The sequence below is a fragment of the Erpetoichthys calabaricus genome, chromosome 10, assembly GCF_900747795.2.
Source record: "Erpetoichthys calabaricus chromosome 10, fErpCal1.3, whole genome shotgun sequence".
NCBI classification, from domain to species: Eukaryota; Metazoa; Chordata; class Cladistia; order Polypteriformes; family Polypteridae; genus Erpetoichthys; species Erpetoichthys calabaricus.
In genome coordinates, this window is record NC_041403.2 from 36,445,186 (window position 1) to 36,464,271 (window position 19,086).

Here is a 19,086-nt window from a genome sequence, read left to right on the forward strand (position 1 = left end):
CTGAGTTAGTTGGTCTTTTGTTGGCTCACTCACGTCACATTTTATTTCTGTTTGGGTGCCATTTAAGGAAAGAAATGAAGAGATTCAGGGGAACAAAGAAAAAGAAAGAAGAAAAAAAAAGAAAGAAAGAATGAATGAACAACTAGTGCATTTGTTAAAGTGAACACTTCACACTGCCCAGATTAATGCTGTTAAAACTCATTTCCTAAGAAGATGTGCTGAATTTGCAGAATTAAACACCAACTGTGAAAGCTAAATAGCGACAGCTTACTCCTAGACCTAATGTCTCACTTATACAACTATGGACCACTTGGTTTTAAAAATATAAAAAAAAAAAGACGCTTATTCTCTTATCATGTGAATCGGCAAACCACTTACAGTAAAATGTACATTTATTTTAAATGTTTCTTTATTTCAGTGTACACAATACATGTGTAATTATATTTGACAAAGAAATGGTCTGCCAACCATAAACATTTATATTTTTCAATTTACCAGGTTATTGGACAAAAAACGCACCCAGTTTCACTTTACATTATTAAACAATGAGATTAAAAAATTAAATCTTTACACAAAATTCACAATGTTTAAAGGTTCCACAATATTTATTATGTACAATTATAACATTTGGAATAAACTGACAGTTGTCTTGTAAACATGAAGTTATTTGTCCAGTTTTCCATTTTTATCAATGAAAGTGTCACTGTTATAAAATATGTTATAAAACAGTATAGGTATTTAAATAATCCACACAAATATATTATAGATGTATACTTTACATATATGCTAGTATTCTACACGCATACATTCAAAGTACACATATATAAAATATAAACACACACACACACACACACTTGTCAGTCAGTCAGTCAACCAACACGGATAGTTGCCAAATTGTGCTGAAAGCAGTTTGGGGATACTCCGGTGCCATTTGTTGTGAACGCCATTTATTCAGAGTTCTTGTATTTGTCCAGTGCTTACCAGGATTAGTTACACTGGACAGTTTCCTTGTTAAATTACGATGTGTATAATCAATAATATACTCCAAAATGGAGCAGGATCGTTTCTCCCCACACTTACTTTCAATTTAATGAACAGTGATAAACAGCGAGTGACAAATGTAGTAGTTGTGTACGAGTCCAATTCAGTATATCTGGGGGCAAATGGTTAAAATGAAACAACAAGCAATTAACAGACACCACAACCACCATTGTATACCTGATTTAGACAATAATTAATTATTGTATGGCGCAGTGAGTAGCAGAAGGGTGCGCGTCACCTGTAAAATAATACTAAACTGTAAACATTCATGGCTAAAAACTGATTAGTTAAAAACAATCTGAGAATGAAAGCAAGTATTTCAGAAACCCTAGTAAGCTGTCAAATAGCCTGAACATCATGGCGCTTGATTTAAAAATAATGAAAAATTGTTAAGGCTGTAAAATTACCCTTGAAAATCAAAGGCAGTGTAAACTCTAAATAAAAAAACATCAGGCTATACAAATACATTACCTAAGCAGAAAGAAAGAACCACCATCACGAACGTGTGTCCTGTTTGTACAGAAAACAGTTTGAGAGTTTCATAGGAAAGATGCAAGTTATCTAGTAATGACCGAATGCTACAATGACTTACGATAAGACTGTTTTAAGGAGACAACTATTACTCTGACCACATTAGTACGCTGTGCTTACATGTTGATACACCACTACATATACTGGTGAAGCAGCCTTGTTTTTACGTTTACCACAGCTAGGTATTAACAAATACGTAAATGTTAAAATGACCAACTACCTGCTTTAGAATTGGAATATCAAAATGTGTTTGTCAGTATCTTACAGTTTCTAACATCACTTGCTAAAACACTCACAGTGATACAAATCAGAGGTGAGATTATTACACGTGGAAGCACTTGAAACAAAAACACAAATTTCAAGTTTCTCTTTGTGATTGATGTGGAATAGACAATACTGAACAGTTCTGTGAGTTCAAATTATTAAAGGGAAAAAAAAAAATAAAAAACTTAAAAAAAATAAAAAACATAGTCTGAGAAAGATGGCCTTCAGTTTTCACACAGTTTACCCTGAGTTAAACAGTCATTACCATAACGTCTCAATATTTTGTGCTCATTATATATTATAAATATATAAACACTCTGCTGCTTGAGCTGAAATCAAGCCCCTTACAAAATCTTCATCAATGCAGTACCCAGTTCTAAAAGGAAAACTACTAAAAGCATTTCCTGCTTACTGCAATACATTATGCAGTGGTCAAATTAGTTATATTTATTATAAAATATTTCTAAGTACGTTTGTGAATATACAAGAAACTTATTTCTGCTATAACAAAATGTGACCATTAAAATACTTTTGAAATGCAAGTGGTATGTCAGATATATGAATGTTACGTTTAAAAATGAGCTCTCTTACAGATCTTAGTTACCACTGCTTTTGAAAGTCACCCCCATGTATAAAATGACGAGTCCTGTGCAGTCTCGGACAGATTTTCAAGAACAGTTTTAAAAGGGAAACCAACAATACTATGCAGTAAGCAGTTCTGCATCAGCTCTTCCTCCTGTTCAATTAAGTGCACACTTGCTAGGTTTTTAAAGCATATTCTGAAAATCCCTTGTACCAGGCAGGGCAGGAGGTTTTCAGGTGATCACTCACTTACTAGCATTTGATTCAGACTACAGAATTTTACTTTTCTTTTGGAATGAAAGGAGATACTATCCAAGAACGCCATTTCCACCAATATTGCATCCATACTGTGCTTTTTCAGATATTATGTCCATCCTCTTCTAGCGTTTGATCACAACTTGTTCATAAGCACCAGCTCCCACTCTGAAACAATGAATGAAAAGGGCAAGAGGTTTACTCAGAGAAAATTTAATATGCGATTATAACTTAACCCTGAAGCAAAAAGTAAATAAAAGTATTGATAAAAACAAATACATCTGAAATACTGTATACAGGCATGCAATATTTTACATACTAACATTTTTATAATTAAATTTTAGATACTAATATGTTAGTTTCTAGTGATACGCAAAGCAGCACTTTTATAGAGTGTCACATGAGAATTTACAAACATGAAACTCTCTTTAAAGAGTTTTTTAGTGGGTTTAAAGTTTTTAAATAAAAAAAAAAAAAAAAGAGCAGAAAACAAGGAATGTTGCTCCCTAAAACCTCCTTTACAATTTTTTTTGTTTCTCTGCAGCTGCATAACACAGCTAAATCCACTGCACACTACTGAGATCAATTCTATTTTATGGGTCTTATTCATGTCACAAAAAAATCATGTTTCATAAATCCCAACTTTTGTATAAGAAATGGCTTATGCACATTTACAAGCATAAGCAAGTTTTATACACCAGGCCCCAGGTAATATGTTTTATTGTATACAATTGACTAAGGTGACAGGTCAGAGTTACATCACAGCTCTGAGATTTCAGGTAGCATTATTTTCTCCACATTTTTCAGTGCTCAGATGATACATGTCAAATTTCCAACCCAGAAACTTGGATTTCCCATCTGCTAGATAGCATGTGAATGTGAATGCATCATCAGGCCAAAAGAATTTTTTAAAAGAGAGATACATAAACGCGCAGTTCACTTCCATTTCAAAATGAGGATGTCAGCCCTGTACAGAATATATATTCACTGTATGAAACAGGATAGTAATGATGAGACAGTAGTAGCTCTTGGATGGCATAATGAAGCCTGAAATTTTCCTGGAGTAAGAAAAATGAGTGTTGTAAGGCCACAGAAAGGCTTGATATGTCTAGAGATCACACTCTGTAAATCAATACTCGAAACTATTATATTCGTTTCTTTTCATTCATGAAACAAATTACCACTCTATTTAACTGTCATCATCCTATTAGCTGTGATTACAAGTTTGGCTGGTTTCCCTACCAACTTCATTTCTCCACTTTTCATGGTCTTGAGTATCATTAGAAGTAAGATTCATTCTTTTAATATGATCTGCCACTGCTTGTACATTAAATGTCTCAATATGGTATATTCAGAGTGTAATTACTCACTAAGACTACAATGTAATTAAGTCCTGTTCAGTTCCAGTAAAGTACACACATCTCAGTCTTAGTACATATCTTATTGTGCTTACCTTCACTGTTGACCACATTAAGTCCACTGCAATACTGCCCAATTACACTGTAGCCAACCAGATAATTAGGGACGAATTACAGTGTAAATAGACTATAAAGACACACTTATTGTATAGTTCTTATATTTTTAAATTCAGGTTTACAAAACAAATGAAATACAAGTTACATTTAACAATAGCTAAAGCAAGCAAAGAAATTTAAAACACCAACTTTTAGATCGTCAAAAAAGTACTTTATATTAAATACAAACCTAGTGGGAAGATGATGTGTTCCGAGAGCCGTGCTACCACCTGGGCCCACAAATAAACGTAACCCTTCTTCTGCAAGGAAAAGTCATAGGTTATAATCAAGTTTATAACCTACTGGTAAAAATAAGTAATTATGTATACCTAGAATTAAACATATAATTAATATTGGGTTACTTGTCTCTAGTTTTGCAGTCCACACTTTATGAGCAAAAGGTGATGATGCTCTTAAAACACGAAATAAGGCCAGGTCGTGGCAATTCAGTCTTTTTGAGCCCAAGAAATAATCCAGTTGCAGTGTGACCATACAGTGGCAATACAGGTTCTTTTCCTATATAAAGCAGTACACCCTCCTCCAACACATAACCAGTTTTCAAGAAAAAAATAAAAATAAATAAATAAAAACAACTTTCAAAGAAAGTCTATGCTGGACATGAAAGTATCAGTCATATAAAGAAAGTCATTATTCTAAACATGCTTCATTTTGTTGGGGCTTAGTCAACAAAGGGATTGCGTACTGCGTAATTCAATCAGGCTCACTTAAACTATACCTTCTGCACTGGAGTCTAGGAGGCTGCCAGTAAAATCCTGACTCTGCAAAATCTTTTCCACAATGTCATCTGCATCAACCCTTGTGGCATCGACCCGTTTTAGCTGAGATTCCACAGAGTCCTGCTTCACTGGATGCCTGTTAAGAGGTTATACAAAAAGGAAAAAATAAATTTATATACTAGGATGATTTCTTTTAAAGGCACATAAACACATACATATAATACATTTAACCTCAAAATAATCTTATTATTATTTTTTTTTAAACACCAGTTAAATACACCGTTGTGGGAAGCCAAAACAATCTTCAACAACTAGGTTCAAAAGAGTGTCATGTCATGACTCTTGGCTGCACACAAACTGACTTCCACTTAGGGAAATTCAGACACCAAAGTATCTTACAGATTGTCTTTCGACTTCTGTAGTAAATACGACTTGCAAGATGAAAAATGTAAACAGAATGTGAATGTGCAAGCTACATGAAGGTGTACACTAGCTCAGAACACAATCTGAAGCCTGAGCATCACTGTATAGGAGCACAGTGCTTCAGAAAAGCAAAGATGAAAGTGATCCTCTCTCTTTCAAGTAAACCGTACAGAAGGAACATAACTAGACAAACATGGTGAGAAACTAATAAAGAAAATTACCTGTGCTAAAAATTTACCATAAAAATGACTTTTCCACAAGCAGAGGGCTTTTATTGGGGAACACTGAATTAAGTACTTCAAAGTTAATAAATGTCATACCGACTAAGCCTCTCTGATGAGCAGGCACTCTTCATTGGAGATAGATGTTCTGCCAAGGAGGATGCAGCTCCAACACAGTGCCCCACCCTGTGCTCATTATCCTCATTGGGTTCTGGAAGACTGACAACCCCTGTTGATGTGCTTCCTACTGATGTATTCCTTCTGTGTGAAAGTTCGGACAGGCTAGACGATCTTGAGTGCCCAGTACTATATCCTATACATAAATAAATGCAGGTAATTTACAAAACTGTGTGGTAATTCATTGCAAATACTCAATGAACAGCATTATTTGAACATTTTCATTCAAAAACAGATGTACAATTCAAACAGACAAACTCACATTTGACACCTCTCTACATAGAACTAAAGAGACATATCAAAGTATTTGATATAGTTTTAATGCTCGTTTAAAGCTCACAAACTGTAAACTGCACACACACTAACATACCACAATCCTTCTGGATAATGAAATCATTAATTATAATTTTCTGAATGTCCTTATTCAAATACAGGTTGAAATCAGAAGGAGGAGTGTTAGGTTTAGCCTATAGCGGCAGCATCAAATAAAAGATAGGAACCAACCAGTCTGTAACTGGGTGTGTTCACTAACACTTATTCATATTTGGTCAGTTCAGAATCACCACTCAACGTAACCTGCAAATCTTTGGAATAAAGGAGGAAACAATGAATTCTCCATGCAGGTCGTCCAGTGGATTTCCTGTATTTTTTCACAAGTCGAGGGGTCTCTTTCAGCAAAGCCAGTGTGGGGAAATGAGCAAATGAGTTGTTTGACATTTGCTTTGAGAATAAAGTTAGCTTGGTTTTGAAGGCTCTGACGTTTGTATACATTTCATGCACAAACTGGTCTTTCCCTTGTAGCTTCACGATCAGCTCATTCATGTGTGTCAGTATGTCCACACCAAAAGCTAAATCACAAAGCCAATCTGTGTCACTCAGCTCAGGAAAATTGTCAGCTTTCTCAAGTAGCTCCAAAAATCAGATAATCTCCTGTTTGACGCACCCGTTGAACCCATCAACACTCGTTGACATTCTTTTGTGGTAAAAATTAAAAGCTGAGCGGTGTCCTTTATGTCATTACTTTCGTCCAGTGCCAAGGAATATAATGTAAATGACTCCGCTTTTTTGTTTAACTTGCTAGCTAAGTCTTCGTCAATTAGCTCAACACGGCGAGTCACTGTCCTGCGTGATAAGCTAATTTTTTCAAATTTGTTCTTGCTCTCAGGACACAAGATACCTGCTGTCTCTACCATGCCCTCTTTGAGAAACTCCCCTTTGGAGAAAGACTTGCTGGTCTTTGCTAATTTGAATTCCAGCACAGAACTTGCCTTCATGCTCGATTCTTGGATGGCAGTTTGTCGGATAAAGGTGTTTTGCTGAGCCTGCAAACTAGCTGCCAACCTCTGAGCGGTAGCCGTCCGTTCTTGCGTTGACTGGTTGTTAGCGTAATTAGCATGCTTGGTAGAAAAATGACGGCTCATGTTGTATTCCTTTAAAACTGCAACGGTTTCTTGGCAAATAAGACATACAGCCTTTGACTGGACTTCAGTGAAAAAGTACTTAGTTGTCCATTCCTTATTAAACACTCGGCCCTCACTGTCGACTTTTCTTTTCTTTGGCCCACTCATTGTTGCAGATGGGTTCAGAGCAGTAGCAGAGTAATAACAGAGAGCAGCCCGGGCTCCACAAAATCAATGTATCACTGTGCCTAATGTGCCACTTGGTGGAACGCCAGCCATTACAGGACAAGGTCAAATTAATGCAGTCATAATTATGATACAATTTGAGCAATTCTGTACCAATCTTTGGCAGGCCGGATTAAAAAGACCAATGGGCCAGATGTGGCCCGCGGGCCATAGTTTGCCCACCCCTGCTGTAGCTCACACAGTGGGTGTGCTTCTTCCATTTGTAACACATTGCCTTCAAAACGAATTACGAATGATTTATGAAATGTGGCAAAATTCTACTTTATTTTGGGAAATACAAAATAATTAGAATACACCTATTAATATTAGATATGGAATGCATGATAGTCAAGTGTTATAATAAACAGAAAATGTTTTCAAATCAGCCTGTTATGCAAGTATGATCAAAATTAACACTTAAAAAAAAAAAATAAAACTGGGGCTTTCATTAAGAAGGTTTGAATAAAGCATAAAAAAAGAATGCTTTGCTTCTCTTGATCTTTCCCAACAGCAAGGACTTAATGCTTTAAACAGTTGCATAAATCCTAAAACAATAAGGAGAAAGCAAGCTACCTCCACAGATATGATATTCTAGCTCAGAACTAAAAACAGGAGTCAGGTATCATACATGATTAAGTATATGGAAGTGCCCAATGTTTTTACCAATTCCTAGATGCTACTGTTATTATGGACACCCACAAATACTGTATATTACCTCAATGTCACACACTTTCATAAATATGACTTGTTATGATCAATTTAAAACAACGGAGTTACGGCGGTTTTTATATAAATAAAGGTCAAAACTATTACACACAGTCTCCTTTCAACTCGGATGTTATTAGCAAATGTACTACTCATTTTCTTTATAATGAACATCCACCATTGCTATTTACTTTCTCTCAAAGATACAAAAACATTTACAAAATCCTCCCACCTGGCCTATTGTTTTGAGTAATAGCTCAATTTTGCAGCCTCTCTCTCTCTGTCTCTCTCAATTTGTCGATTTATTTTCATATCTATGTCATGCAAGTGCATATTCATTTATTTTTATCCATTTGTAATTTGTTTTTCCTTTTCTTATAACTTTCTTTAAAATCCTGTAAAAAGTACTTTGAGCCATTTCCAATGTATGAAAATTTCCATCTGCATTACTGTTACTGGTTGCCGGTCATATAAAAAGGAACTCTGCACTCTCTTAGTAAAACCTGCAGTCTATTCTTATACCTGGAGGATGTTTATTGGTTACTCTTGATATCGAATCTTAATATACCAGCATTCAACAGGCTGTGGCATTAAATTATCTTGGGACCTTATTATGTACACAGTCTGCCTTTCTTCCACAATACACTGATTTTGTTAAGACTGAATTTGCTCTTAAATTGAATTATTTTTCTTTTAACAAATTATTTTTTGTCAGATAAAAGGAGTGAAAACATGAGCTGCCTTCAGTCCAAGTACTGCAAATATCTACAGTATGTTGACAAACTGGAAGAATGTTTAATATTTCCCGATTTGAATCCCTTTATTGAATGCATTTGTTTTGGAGTCCCTGTAATTAACTTCCAAGTTTTATTATTATTATTATTTAAATTCCTGTGATCATAATAATATTTATTTACCTTAAATTTCAATATTTCTGTTATTAACTTAGATATTTCTGTTCAAACTAAAAATCCTTTATTATTCTGTTTTTTAATTAGGAAACGTACGGATCGCAATACATGCTACACACCATTAGTTTTCCTTCAAGACAAGCTCTTATCAGCAGTCTTCCTGCATCCCAGTTTCCTTGAATCAGAAGAATTTGCTTGGACCAAACTGAATATACAAAACAAGCAAAAACTTTTATATGTAGGTGTACCACCTGGAGTTACACAAATCCATAGTTAGAAAATCTTTATATATAAAAAAAAAAAAAAAAAAAAACTTTGCTTAGTGATTAAGACTGCCTGCTGGAGTCTAGAAAAAAAATAATGCATAATCTGGTAATGTCACTTTTATTCGTGTCCCAAAAATAAAATTAAAAACAAAAAAAACACAACACTGTAAAACCACTGTAGTAAGGGTAAAATTGCCAAAACAGACTGTGGCTGTGCTCACTGTGTTTCTTTTCACTAGTTAATGGACTGGAGTATTTTCCGTTTCTGAGCTGTAGCTGCTGTAATAGTGGTCCAAAAGCAGCATTTTGACTGCAGCAGTAAAAGTAGAATATATATGTATTAGTTTGCCCTTGTCCACTTTATGATATCAAAGAACTTTTCACACTTGTATCAAACAGAATTCATTCTCACTTGATTTATCTTTCCTTGTCCAGGCACTTGGTAGAGAAAGAATGAGCAGTTTCCTAACTTCAGTAGTTAGTTTTACAAAAATGTAAACCAAATATGGCCTTCTTTAAGAGACAAAATGTTTTGAATACTGTATGTAACTGAAACACAATTATACTGTGAAGGCCTAATGAAACACATCACTTGAATTGTATTTCTGTATAAGACGGAATGAATTGATTTATTCAGTATCCTGATATTCACCGCAGTAAGAATATTTTTTGTTTACTGTCATCCTTTCAGAAATGTCTTAAGTAAATCTGTTACTTTTCCTATAAACAGCCAATTTGTATTTTGTTATAACTAGTCCAGAGTCTAAAATGTGTTGCTATTTGTAAATAAATAGTTAGCCTTTCCGTGCTAGTCATTACTTATTAATGGTGTTATTTAACACAACAACTTATGTATCACATTTCACTCCAGTTATGAAAAACATTTTTATCCTTTTGCTTAATTTGTCTAGATGGGTTTTGTTTTGAAATTTTTTACTACCACTCTGTTTTGCCTTGAAGTGACAATGGGTCCTGTCTGCAGTTGATGACCATGCACTCTCACAAACCATAATGTGCTGGCCTTTGGGATGATGATTAATAATACCTTACAAGTCAAGTTTATTGTCTTATACTTAGTACAATGAAATTCTTATTTTCATGTTTTCCAAGAAGAGAGGCGACAATAATACCAAAAAAGACACACAAAAATGATAAAAACATTAATTAAAAAAACAGCAGCTAAGTAAAGGGACAACATAATAAATCAATTGAATTGCTTGGCTACAAGGGGTGGGAAAGGCACTGCATAGTAGTTCTGGATGGTATACCGGTTCATACCAAAAACCGTTTTTTATTTTTGTTACGATATGGATTTTTCTTATACCGGAACACCGGTATAAATAGCCTGAATGATGTTCGGAACGTGGCGCAGCGGGAAACTATTTAATGGGGGACCTTTTTCACTGCTAAATCCGCATATAACGAAGTACATGTGTTAGTGGAGGCATTGAACGGTGAAAGTGGACAGAGAACATTCCGAAACGGAAGCTGTAGCAGACGATAAAGTTGAACATGATGACACAGAACAACCTTTGACGAAAAAAGGTGCCGTGTCTGTTGTCTGGAGATACTTTGGTTTTAAAATTTCGGGTTGAGGACCATTATGTTCAAATGTGTGAATACTGTTTCTATACTACTGGATAATATAATAAAACAAGTATAACTTGGCTTGCAGTATTTTTTTTCAATACTGTGTAATGTACCTGGGTACTGTGTAATAGTGTGACGAAGCCGGTCCCCTACAGACTCCCACTTCCCACATGGGAGTCTGTTGAACCAACATCGTCAATAGTTATGACCGAGATGAGCTGAGAAATCTCATTGAAGACAGGGGATGATGGAAAGTGCTCAAGTGCTTTTGTTAAAAATAGTCAAAGTAAAACCAAAGTGTCTGTTGTGCAGCGTTCATAAAAATACAGTACCCAAATAAATAGCAAATCCACAAAGCCAGTGAAACGTGGGGATAAAATCCATAATAAATAAATCCGTTAAAATGCAGTCTCTCTCCTCGCCCGATCGCAGCACAACACCTTCTGTCTCCACGGCTCACCCTTCACTGGTGTTGCTGGCGGAGCCTTTGCAGCACGAACTGCTTTCTGCCAACTCCTGTCTTGGCTGCTGCCAAACTGCACAGCCAGACCGTCCGAGGTCGGCACACCTCCAGTCTTCCTTCGTGCTCACTCAAATGCATTGGGAGGTCTTACATTTCGCTCGCCCCACTCTACACGCTTAATTGGTGGGGTAAACCAGCCCCTAGATCACCTCAGCCTGCACTCCCTCACGGAGCCCCAGCTTGTGCTGCATTCTCCTTCCTGGTGTCTGGATTGTTTCCCATGACTGCCTTTTCCCTTCTTTAACCTCCTTGTGTTCTCTCTTTTCTTTTTACCTTCCCCCTATCCTGTCGGGCCATAAATATACATCTCCGTGGGTGCAGCGCCTTATTCACATGCTGCAGTAAGCTGACAAAGCAATTGAGAAAGATAGGGTGCGACTCGCCCCAATCACCTCATCAACTCCCTATTGTCGTGCAATCACTTCCACAGAGACGGACACGGCGAACTACATTTAAAAACGGACCCTTTTTTTTTTTTTTTGACGCTGCGGACCCACTATACCACAAATAGCATTATAAATGCAAGTTGCAGTTTTATTATTTATGTATATAGCTTAGCTTGAAGCAACGTTCATATTAATGCAATTTGCCTTAATGATGGTTCAGTTGGTAAAGATGTCATCACCAAGTTGCACTTGTTTTATTTTATTTTGGTGAATACTGTGTAGTGGACCTGGGCTTTAAGTTTTGAAGTAATAGTATTATTACTGGAAGTTGCACCATTATTTATTTTATTGTTATTATTTATTAGTTTAAATACTATGCAGTTTAATGATGATAAAGTTGTTTAAAAAGTCACTTTAACGTGTCAGTGGACTGAGATTGTTAACATTAACAGAAAGTGTAGTTGGTTTACAAAAACTATTTACCATTTGTTCCTTTTCTAAGACACGTTCAGTGCAATACAACGTTTGACAAGCACCTCTGGATATTTAACTAAGTCTAAATGCCTCTGTGGATGGTTGAAAATATGTTGTCAAAATTTTAGTTTAAGCTGTTTGCAAAATTTGTTCAATAAAAAAGGTTCTATATTTTGCCTGCAACTGTCATGCAATGTGATTCCTTCTCTTCATTAGTGCCTCATTAGTGCCCCCCTCCTTGAAAATTATCACTTTATGGGGCCATGCAAACCTGTATTAATACTTGTGTGCACATTAAAATGTTTTTTGTACAATGTACAATTCTCATGACAGTGGAATAGGTTATTCTTAGCCAGTCTACTGCAGTAATTGCAGTGGAAAATATGGTTAACTCATGCATGGGAAAAAAATACCATTGAATACAGTGAAACCGGTACAATTTTGAAAAATACAATGATATAGAATTTTGGTCATACCACCCAGCACTACTGCATAGACATAAGGGAAAAAAACAAAACTGATATGCACTGTGGAAACACACAGTACAGGAAAACATGTTTAACTGGATTCAGTAAGCTTAGAACTTATTAACTAGTGAGTGAATAGTATGGAGTTTACATTACCACACATTATTAAAACCAAGGAGTAAAACCTGAAATATTATGTAACTGCAAGTATTTGATCAAAAGTTCATTAATGGTGAAAAGAAAACTAAATATTTTACAATTCTTAAAAATCGACTCAACCCTGAAATCTTTTGCCTTAATAATCTGAACATCTGTTTTATAGCCATGATAATTTGAATCCAAATGCAAAAAGCTCAAAACTTTAAAATTCTCCCACCCTGATCAATTTATCATCACATTCCTAATAACTACATTGGTGAAATATTTTTAGAAAAAAGTTATACCCGACACTTTTGACTGCTGACTAGCATAGCTTGAGGTTCTGGAGTGTCCACACCTTCCAAGTTCATCTGGAACAGAAGAACACTTCCCAGGAGGGTCTGTTGATTATATTAAACAAAAAACAAAGGGAAAAAAAGAATATTGTTAGACAATACAAATAAATTATACACAAACAACTGTTCCAAGTTTTTAAACTATACTTTTTTTTTTTTTTGCAACGTGTAAGAAAGAGAAGGGCCATTAAAAGTACCTGCAATGCTACTCAAAGGTTTAAGAGTATCTCTTCCTTTTCGATCCTCAAGTAAGCATTCTGCTTCCGATGCTATTCCTATGTACGTTGCTGTAGATGGAGGACTATGAATAAAGAAATAACTTATTTTTCAGAAAACATATCAAAAGGAAAAAAAAATACCACTCAACAAACCTATATTACAGTAACTGTCAAAGCAGTATAAGACAAAACAGCTCAAAAGAAATAGTAATGTAGACTTTTACTTTAGGAATTTTTATTTTTTAATTAAATTTTAACATTGTATGAGTTTTGGAACATATTTAAGACCACATGAAACACGGCTTATGTCTGAAGAATACCTGGTATTACACTTCTCCACATTCCTATTCTAAGTAAAGAAGTTAGTACTTAATTTGTGCCAAGATGGAAATGCAGTTTTATAGAAGCTCACTAAATAAATAAAAGAGATAACAACTCCCCTCAAATAAACTCTACAATTACTAATGACAACAATTTCCATATTACCATTTCTAAATAGATCCTTCTGTGTAACATACACAGCACATATACCAATTAAAGGGCAAGTTCAGTATTTTTCAAGTCAGTTATTTCTTCATAATCATGATGTATATATATTCATTTGACACTTGAAATTGCATTGTAAAGTGATGCAAAGCATTGGTTATAAATTTTAACAATACCTGGTCTGTTCTTGCAGTTTATAATGGGGCTTTAAAAAGCCTTAAAAACTTACCAAATACATCCATTACTCAAGCCAAAAATGTTTAAATATTGATCCTCATCTTGAGAATGTACATGCCGTAAGACAGCATAATCATGTCATTATGAAACTTGGATATTAGCAAGTGGATGGGTGTAGTGTTAGCAGTTTTACATGTTTTTTTCCTCTGAGCTAAGGTAATAAAAATGACAAAACTACAGGTGCAAGTAGATAGGGGAAAAAAATAATAATAAAAAAAAAAATAAAAGGAGTTCTTCAGCTTAGCATATTATTTAGAGTAAACTCAACAAGCCTAAAAAAGTTGGCAAGAACTGGTCCTAGATATGAAGAAGAGACAGGCAATCACAAAGCATCCTCTAATACAGCTTTAAGCTCTACCATATTCACAGATGCCAAAAATAATGTGCCTTGGATACCTTCCACCGAATCTGTACTAGACATGATCTTCTAGTAGGAAACAATAGGTCATTAAACAGAGACAAACTGAAGAGATTCTCTCATTTTCTCTCTCTCTATTGGTCAGTGAATACTGCTCAACTAATTGCCACCGTTACATTACAAGAAGAAGCAATCTGAAAACAGATGGACTGAACCTTTTATTTTAGTGACTATACTTGTATCAATTAGATTTCTAATTTCAGTGCATGGAACACACACATAATTCGATTCTGAGCTTTTCCAGTGTAAAACTCTAAAAATAATAATGCTTTAAAAGAATGTAAAAAGTGATTCACATCCTGTGCGTAAGCTCTGTGGGGGTGTATGGCTATATTAGGCTATGATTTTCCTTTGAGTGGGTGCAAAGCCTATTTTGCTCTTCTCTGCAGGCGATACAGCCCTTTTTATCTTTGCAGAGGATTCCCTACACAGTAGATGTGGGTGGATATGTAATTTGCATAATTACAAGCCTAAGTATAAAATATTTCACCTGAATTTGTACCTTTAAATACTATTACCTTTGCAAAACTGACTGCATAAGTACATTAAACATAAAATGTATTTTTATTTCATGATCATTGAATTTATATTAAAATATTAAATAAAACCAGAGCAATACATAGGTTTACAATATATACTGTTTAATATACAGTAGAGTAGGGAGGGAGTACATGTGCCTGCGCCAGTGACCAGTCTGAAACAGCTGAACTGTCCAGTGTCACTTTTATTGCATAGGCTTAAGCAAATATTATATATATATATATATATATATATATATATATATATATATATATATATATATATATACATATACATACATATATATACACACACACATACATACATACATACATACACACACACATACACATTTCTTGCTCCAATTTATTACCGTGTCCACCACACATCACCTACTTAAAAATCACATCTTACATTCTCATAACAATCTCAAATTTGCAATTCTGGGCTGTCATGTACAGGGGGATTTTTAAGCCTATCCATCCCTAGGAAATGACAAAGGGGCCAGTCTAGAATTGATGAACACACGTGTCTTTGCAACATGAAAAGAAACCTTAAGAATATTTGAACTGAAAAAAAGATTTTTTTAAACCCTTGAAAAGGAAGAATAATGCATGTCACTTGCAGTTGATACTCAGATTGCAAAATTACCATACTTAGTTGATATCTTTGAACATTTAAGCAAGATAAATTCCTACGTAAGAGGAATAGCCAAAAATGTCTTATCTTCAACTGACAAAATGAAACCACTGAGAGATAAGTTAGCCTTGTGGGCTGCCAACGTCAAGCAAGCCAATGTGAATGTGTTACCGTATGTTGCCGAGACAGAGAAGAAAGAGACCATGTCATTAAACTCCGAGTATCTTCAAGTATTGGGAAAAATATCTATTCTAATCTATCTAATCTAATATCTAATACTACTTTCTAATCTTACTGTATATACTGATGACCATGATTGATTGAAGAACTCATTTATTGCATTTATATTAAGCCATTCTACATTCAGTCTCACAGAGGAAGAAGAATTAATTGAAATACATGATGATGGCAGTTTGAAACAGAAAATTGAAGATCCTCTCAATTAATTTTGGATAGAAATCAAGAATGAATATCCTCATATTATACAAAAACTGTGATAATTCTGTTACATAGGTAAGATGTTGAAAACTGTCAGTTAGGATTTTATGCACTTACAAGTACGAGAAAAAGGTTACCAATGGCTAAAAAAGAAATGAGAGTATCTCTCTCTAGTATTCCACATAATATTAAAAAGAACTGTGAATCCCATCAAGCCCAATATCTCACTGAAAAGTTACAATAATACAACAGTCTGTTTTATTTATTTCATGGTGGTCTATAATTGATGTATATGTTGTGTTCCAAAAGAAATGTAAATATATAACTTTGGGTGATGACTAGGATTTAAAATAAGACTTAAAAGTGCCATCATTAAAGAAGGTTGGAAAACTCTTCAGTAGGAGAACATGGAAAACCCTGCACCCGATGACTGTCGTGGTGGGACTTGAACACGTCAAATCATATATTTATAGCTCGCCCCATAAGTTCTGAAACATTTCTCAACTTACTGAATATCCTTAATACAATTCTAGGGTCACAGGAAGCCAGAGCCTTTGCTAGGTATACCGAGTGCAAGAAACATAGCTAATCTACACAAAATTCTAGTTCCTTGCAAGACACATTCAGCTGTCCAAATCTCCACTCATATAGGACCAACAGACATTTACCAATTAATCTAATATGTAAATTTTTGACACATAATAGGACAGGCAGAACGTCAACAAAAAAAGCCTACAGGACACAAGGGAACCAAGTCCTTAATCTAACTATTAATGTTCATAAAACACAGTATTTTGTTAAAAGTGGATAAAAAAATAGAGTACGGATTTATTAATTAACAAGAATATGAATGGTACATGGTTGACCAAAAAAAATCAGGGGTTCTCCCACCTCCAGATGCCATGGTCTATTTTTAAAGCCATCCTATGATTTTTTTTTTTTTTTTTATTTTATCAGTTAGGGCAACTTCATCTTTCCCATGTTATTAATTACTTCAATCACCATTTAGCTGCATGTTCATAGTGTCCATTCTTTACAATAATAATCTGCAGGTAATACTGTTCAATCATATTAGTGGGTTGGGAATCTATAAAAAAATCGTATCTTATGAATCGAGGTTAATCGCGTCTAACATTAAAACATGCAATTATAAAATCAATACATAAATCATGGAGTAAATACACACTGAATCACAAAATTAATGTAGAATCAACACAAAGGAATAAAAAAAAATGGCACAGTTTAAACCTAAACAATCACTTAAACCTGAACTTTTAAACAAAATTCTACTTGAGCAAGTACAACCTGAATTTGAATGCCTTCCTTGAGAGAAATGCAGAGAAAGAAGAAGGTTGTGCGAGTGAGGCTTTTGTTGGTTAGAAGCATGCACTGATGCAGTGTGAACCATTTCAGGATCCCAAATTAAGACCTAAGTGTAGCTGTGAAAGAATACGCATCACTTGAATGGGTATTAATTAAAACTTGTGTTAAAATTCTTCAAATACTATCCTCAATTGTTCATCACCATTAACAACTTGATAATTATACTCTACACATGTGTGTTTCAACTGGTGTGCCGTGGAAATAACAGTGTAATGCCCCCAAGTCCGGGCCCGAGAGAGACGCGTTCCTCAGGTGGTCAAAAACGTTCTGAGGAGGATGGGACTAACTTGAGAAGCCAGCATAAATGCAGCCATGTGATAATCTTAATTTTAATCACACTCAGACTCGTCAAACCCCTCTACATGGTCTTCCAGTTCAGTGTTATGGAAGCGTGTGGCTCTTTCACTGTCCTCTACACACTAGTTCACTCCATGCTATTTGCACACACAGCGTTGCTTCTTCTTGTCCACATCTGTTGTGCAGCTGCCCCACGTGACTCTGCACTCCGCAAGCAATGCCAATCTGTTCCAGCACCTTCCACACTCACACCCATCTCTTGCACTACTTACACCTTTTTACCAGGACTTACTCACTCTCTCTCATTTCACTTGTATAATGCACTGCAACTTCTGAAGGCACAGTGCTTAGTAGTTGTCCAGCCTATGGCCCACTACATCGCCAGCCTGATCATTACAGTATTATTGTCTCTTAATGTTAAAAAAGCAGTGCCTGAGGTGTTTGCCTCAATGCTGGCCGTAGAGGCAACAATATTTTTTTAACACGTTCAACAAGCCACATTAAAATCATAAAAATTAATGTGTTGGCTTTCCCAGGCCTAACGCTTACGTGATTTCCTCCCCCCCCCCCCCTTTCCACTTAATTCCAGTTAACATGCATTTTTAAAACTCTTATTAGTTAACTTATCTAAACCAGCAGGAGAAGGGTGTTGCTGTGTGAGCTGTTTGTGTACACATGCTTTGCCTGGCATTAGGCTTGCTTTCATTGAGCATCTGAACAGGATGTCAAAGAAGAGCAAGAGGAAAATATACAAGTTCAAGCAACTTATCTCTAGGGCCATAAACCACAAACCAACTCAGAGTTGAAATCACATAGAGTGTTTCTCTGTTTTCAGATGGATGAGTTTGCAATTTTGCCAATGCTTTTCAGAGGGTAATTTTAAAACTTCATCCAGCATGATCTGTTTGAGATATCTGATTAAAAAGTGTCTTGACAATTTTTTTTTGAAGAATAAGTGTGCCACATCTCTATAAAACTGGTCCATGGGGGGCCAAGTTGTTTCATACAAACAGACATGGGCTTTCGCAATAGGCGCCTTGAACAGAGAACATCTAGGCATTTATGAAAGCAACAATCAGTCTGTAAGGAGAAAAAAAGTCATGAATTTTTTATTTTTTGATTTAAAATTTAAGAAAAGGCAGAGAAAATAGCATGCAATTCCAAAGTGCAAGTTTAACTATGCTGGAAATACAGGGAGATTTTTTGTTTAAATTAGTCATGTCACTCTTTCCAGTGCTTCTGAATCTTGGCTTCTTAGTGACTAC

General features: G+C 35.3%; 1 protein-coding gene across 1 annotated transcript in view; it reads right to left on the reverse strand.

Annotated features, from left to right (window-relative positions):
• Window positions 1-391: 391 nt before the first annotated feature.
• Window positions 392-19,086, reverse strand: part of fam102bb (family with sequence similarity 102 member Bb) — a 58,055-nt gene continuing 39,360 nt past the window's right edge. The window contains exons 6-11 of the mRNA XM_028811092.2: window positions 13,384-13,487; window positions 13,136-13,231; window positions 5,668-5,881; window positions 4,924-5,060; window positions 4,378-4,447; window positions 392-2,841 (exon numbers count right to left, since the gene is read on the reverse strand). Coding sequence (XP_028666925.2) covers window positions 2,799-2,841; window positions 4,378-4,447; window positions 4,924-5,060; window positions 5,668-5,881; window positions 13,136-13,231; window positions 13,384-13,487 — 664 coding nt within the window. The 3' untranslated portion in view covers window positions 392-2,798. The remainder of the gene's footprint in view (window positions 2,842-4,377; window positions 4,448-4,923; window positions 5,061-5,667; window positions 5,882-13,135; window positions 13,232-13,383; window positions 13,488-19,086) is intronic.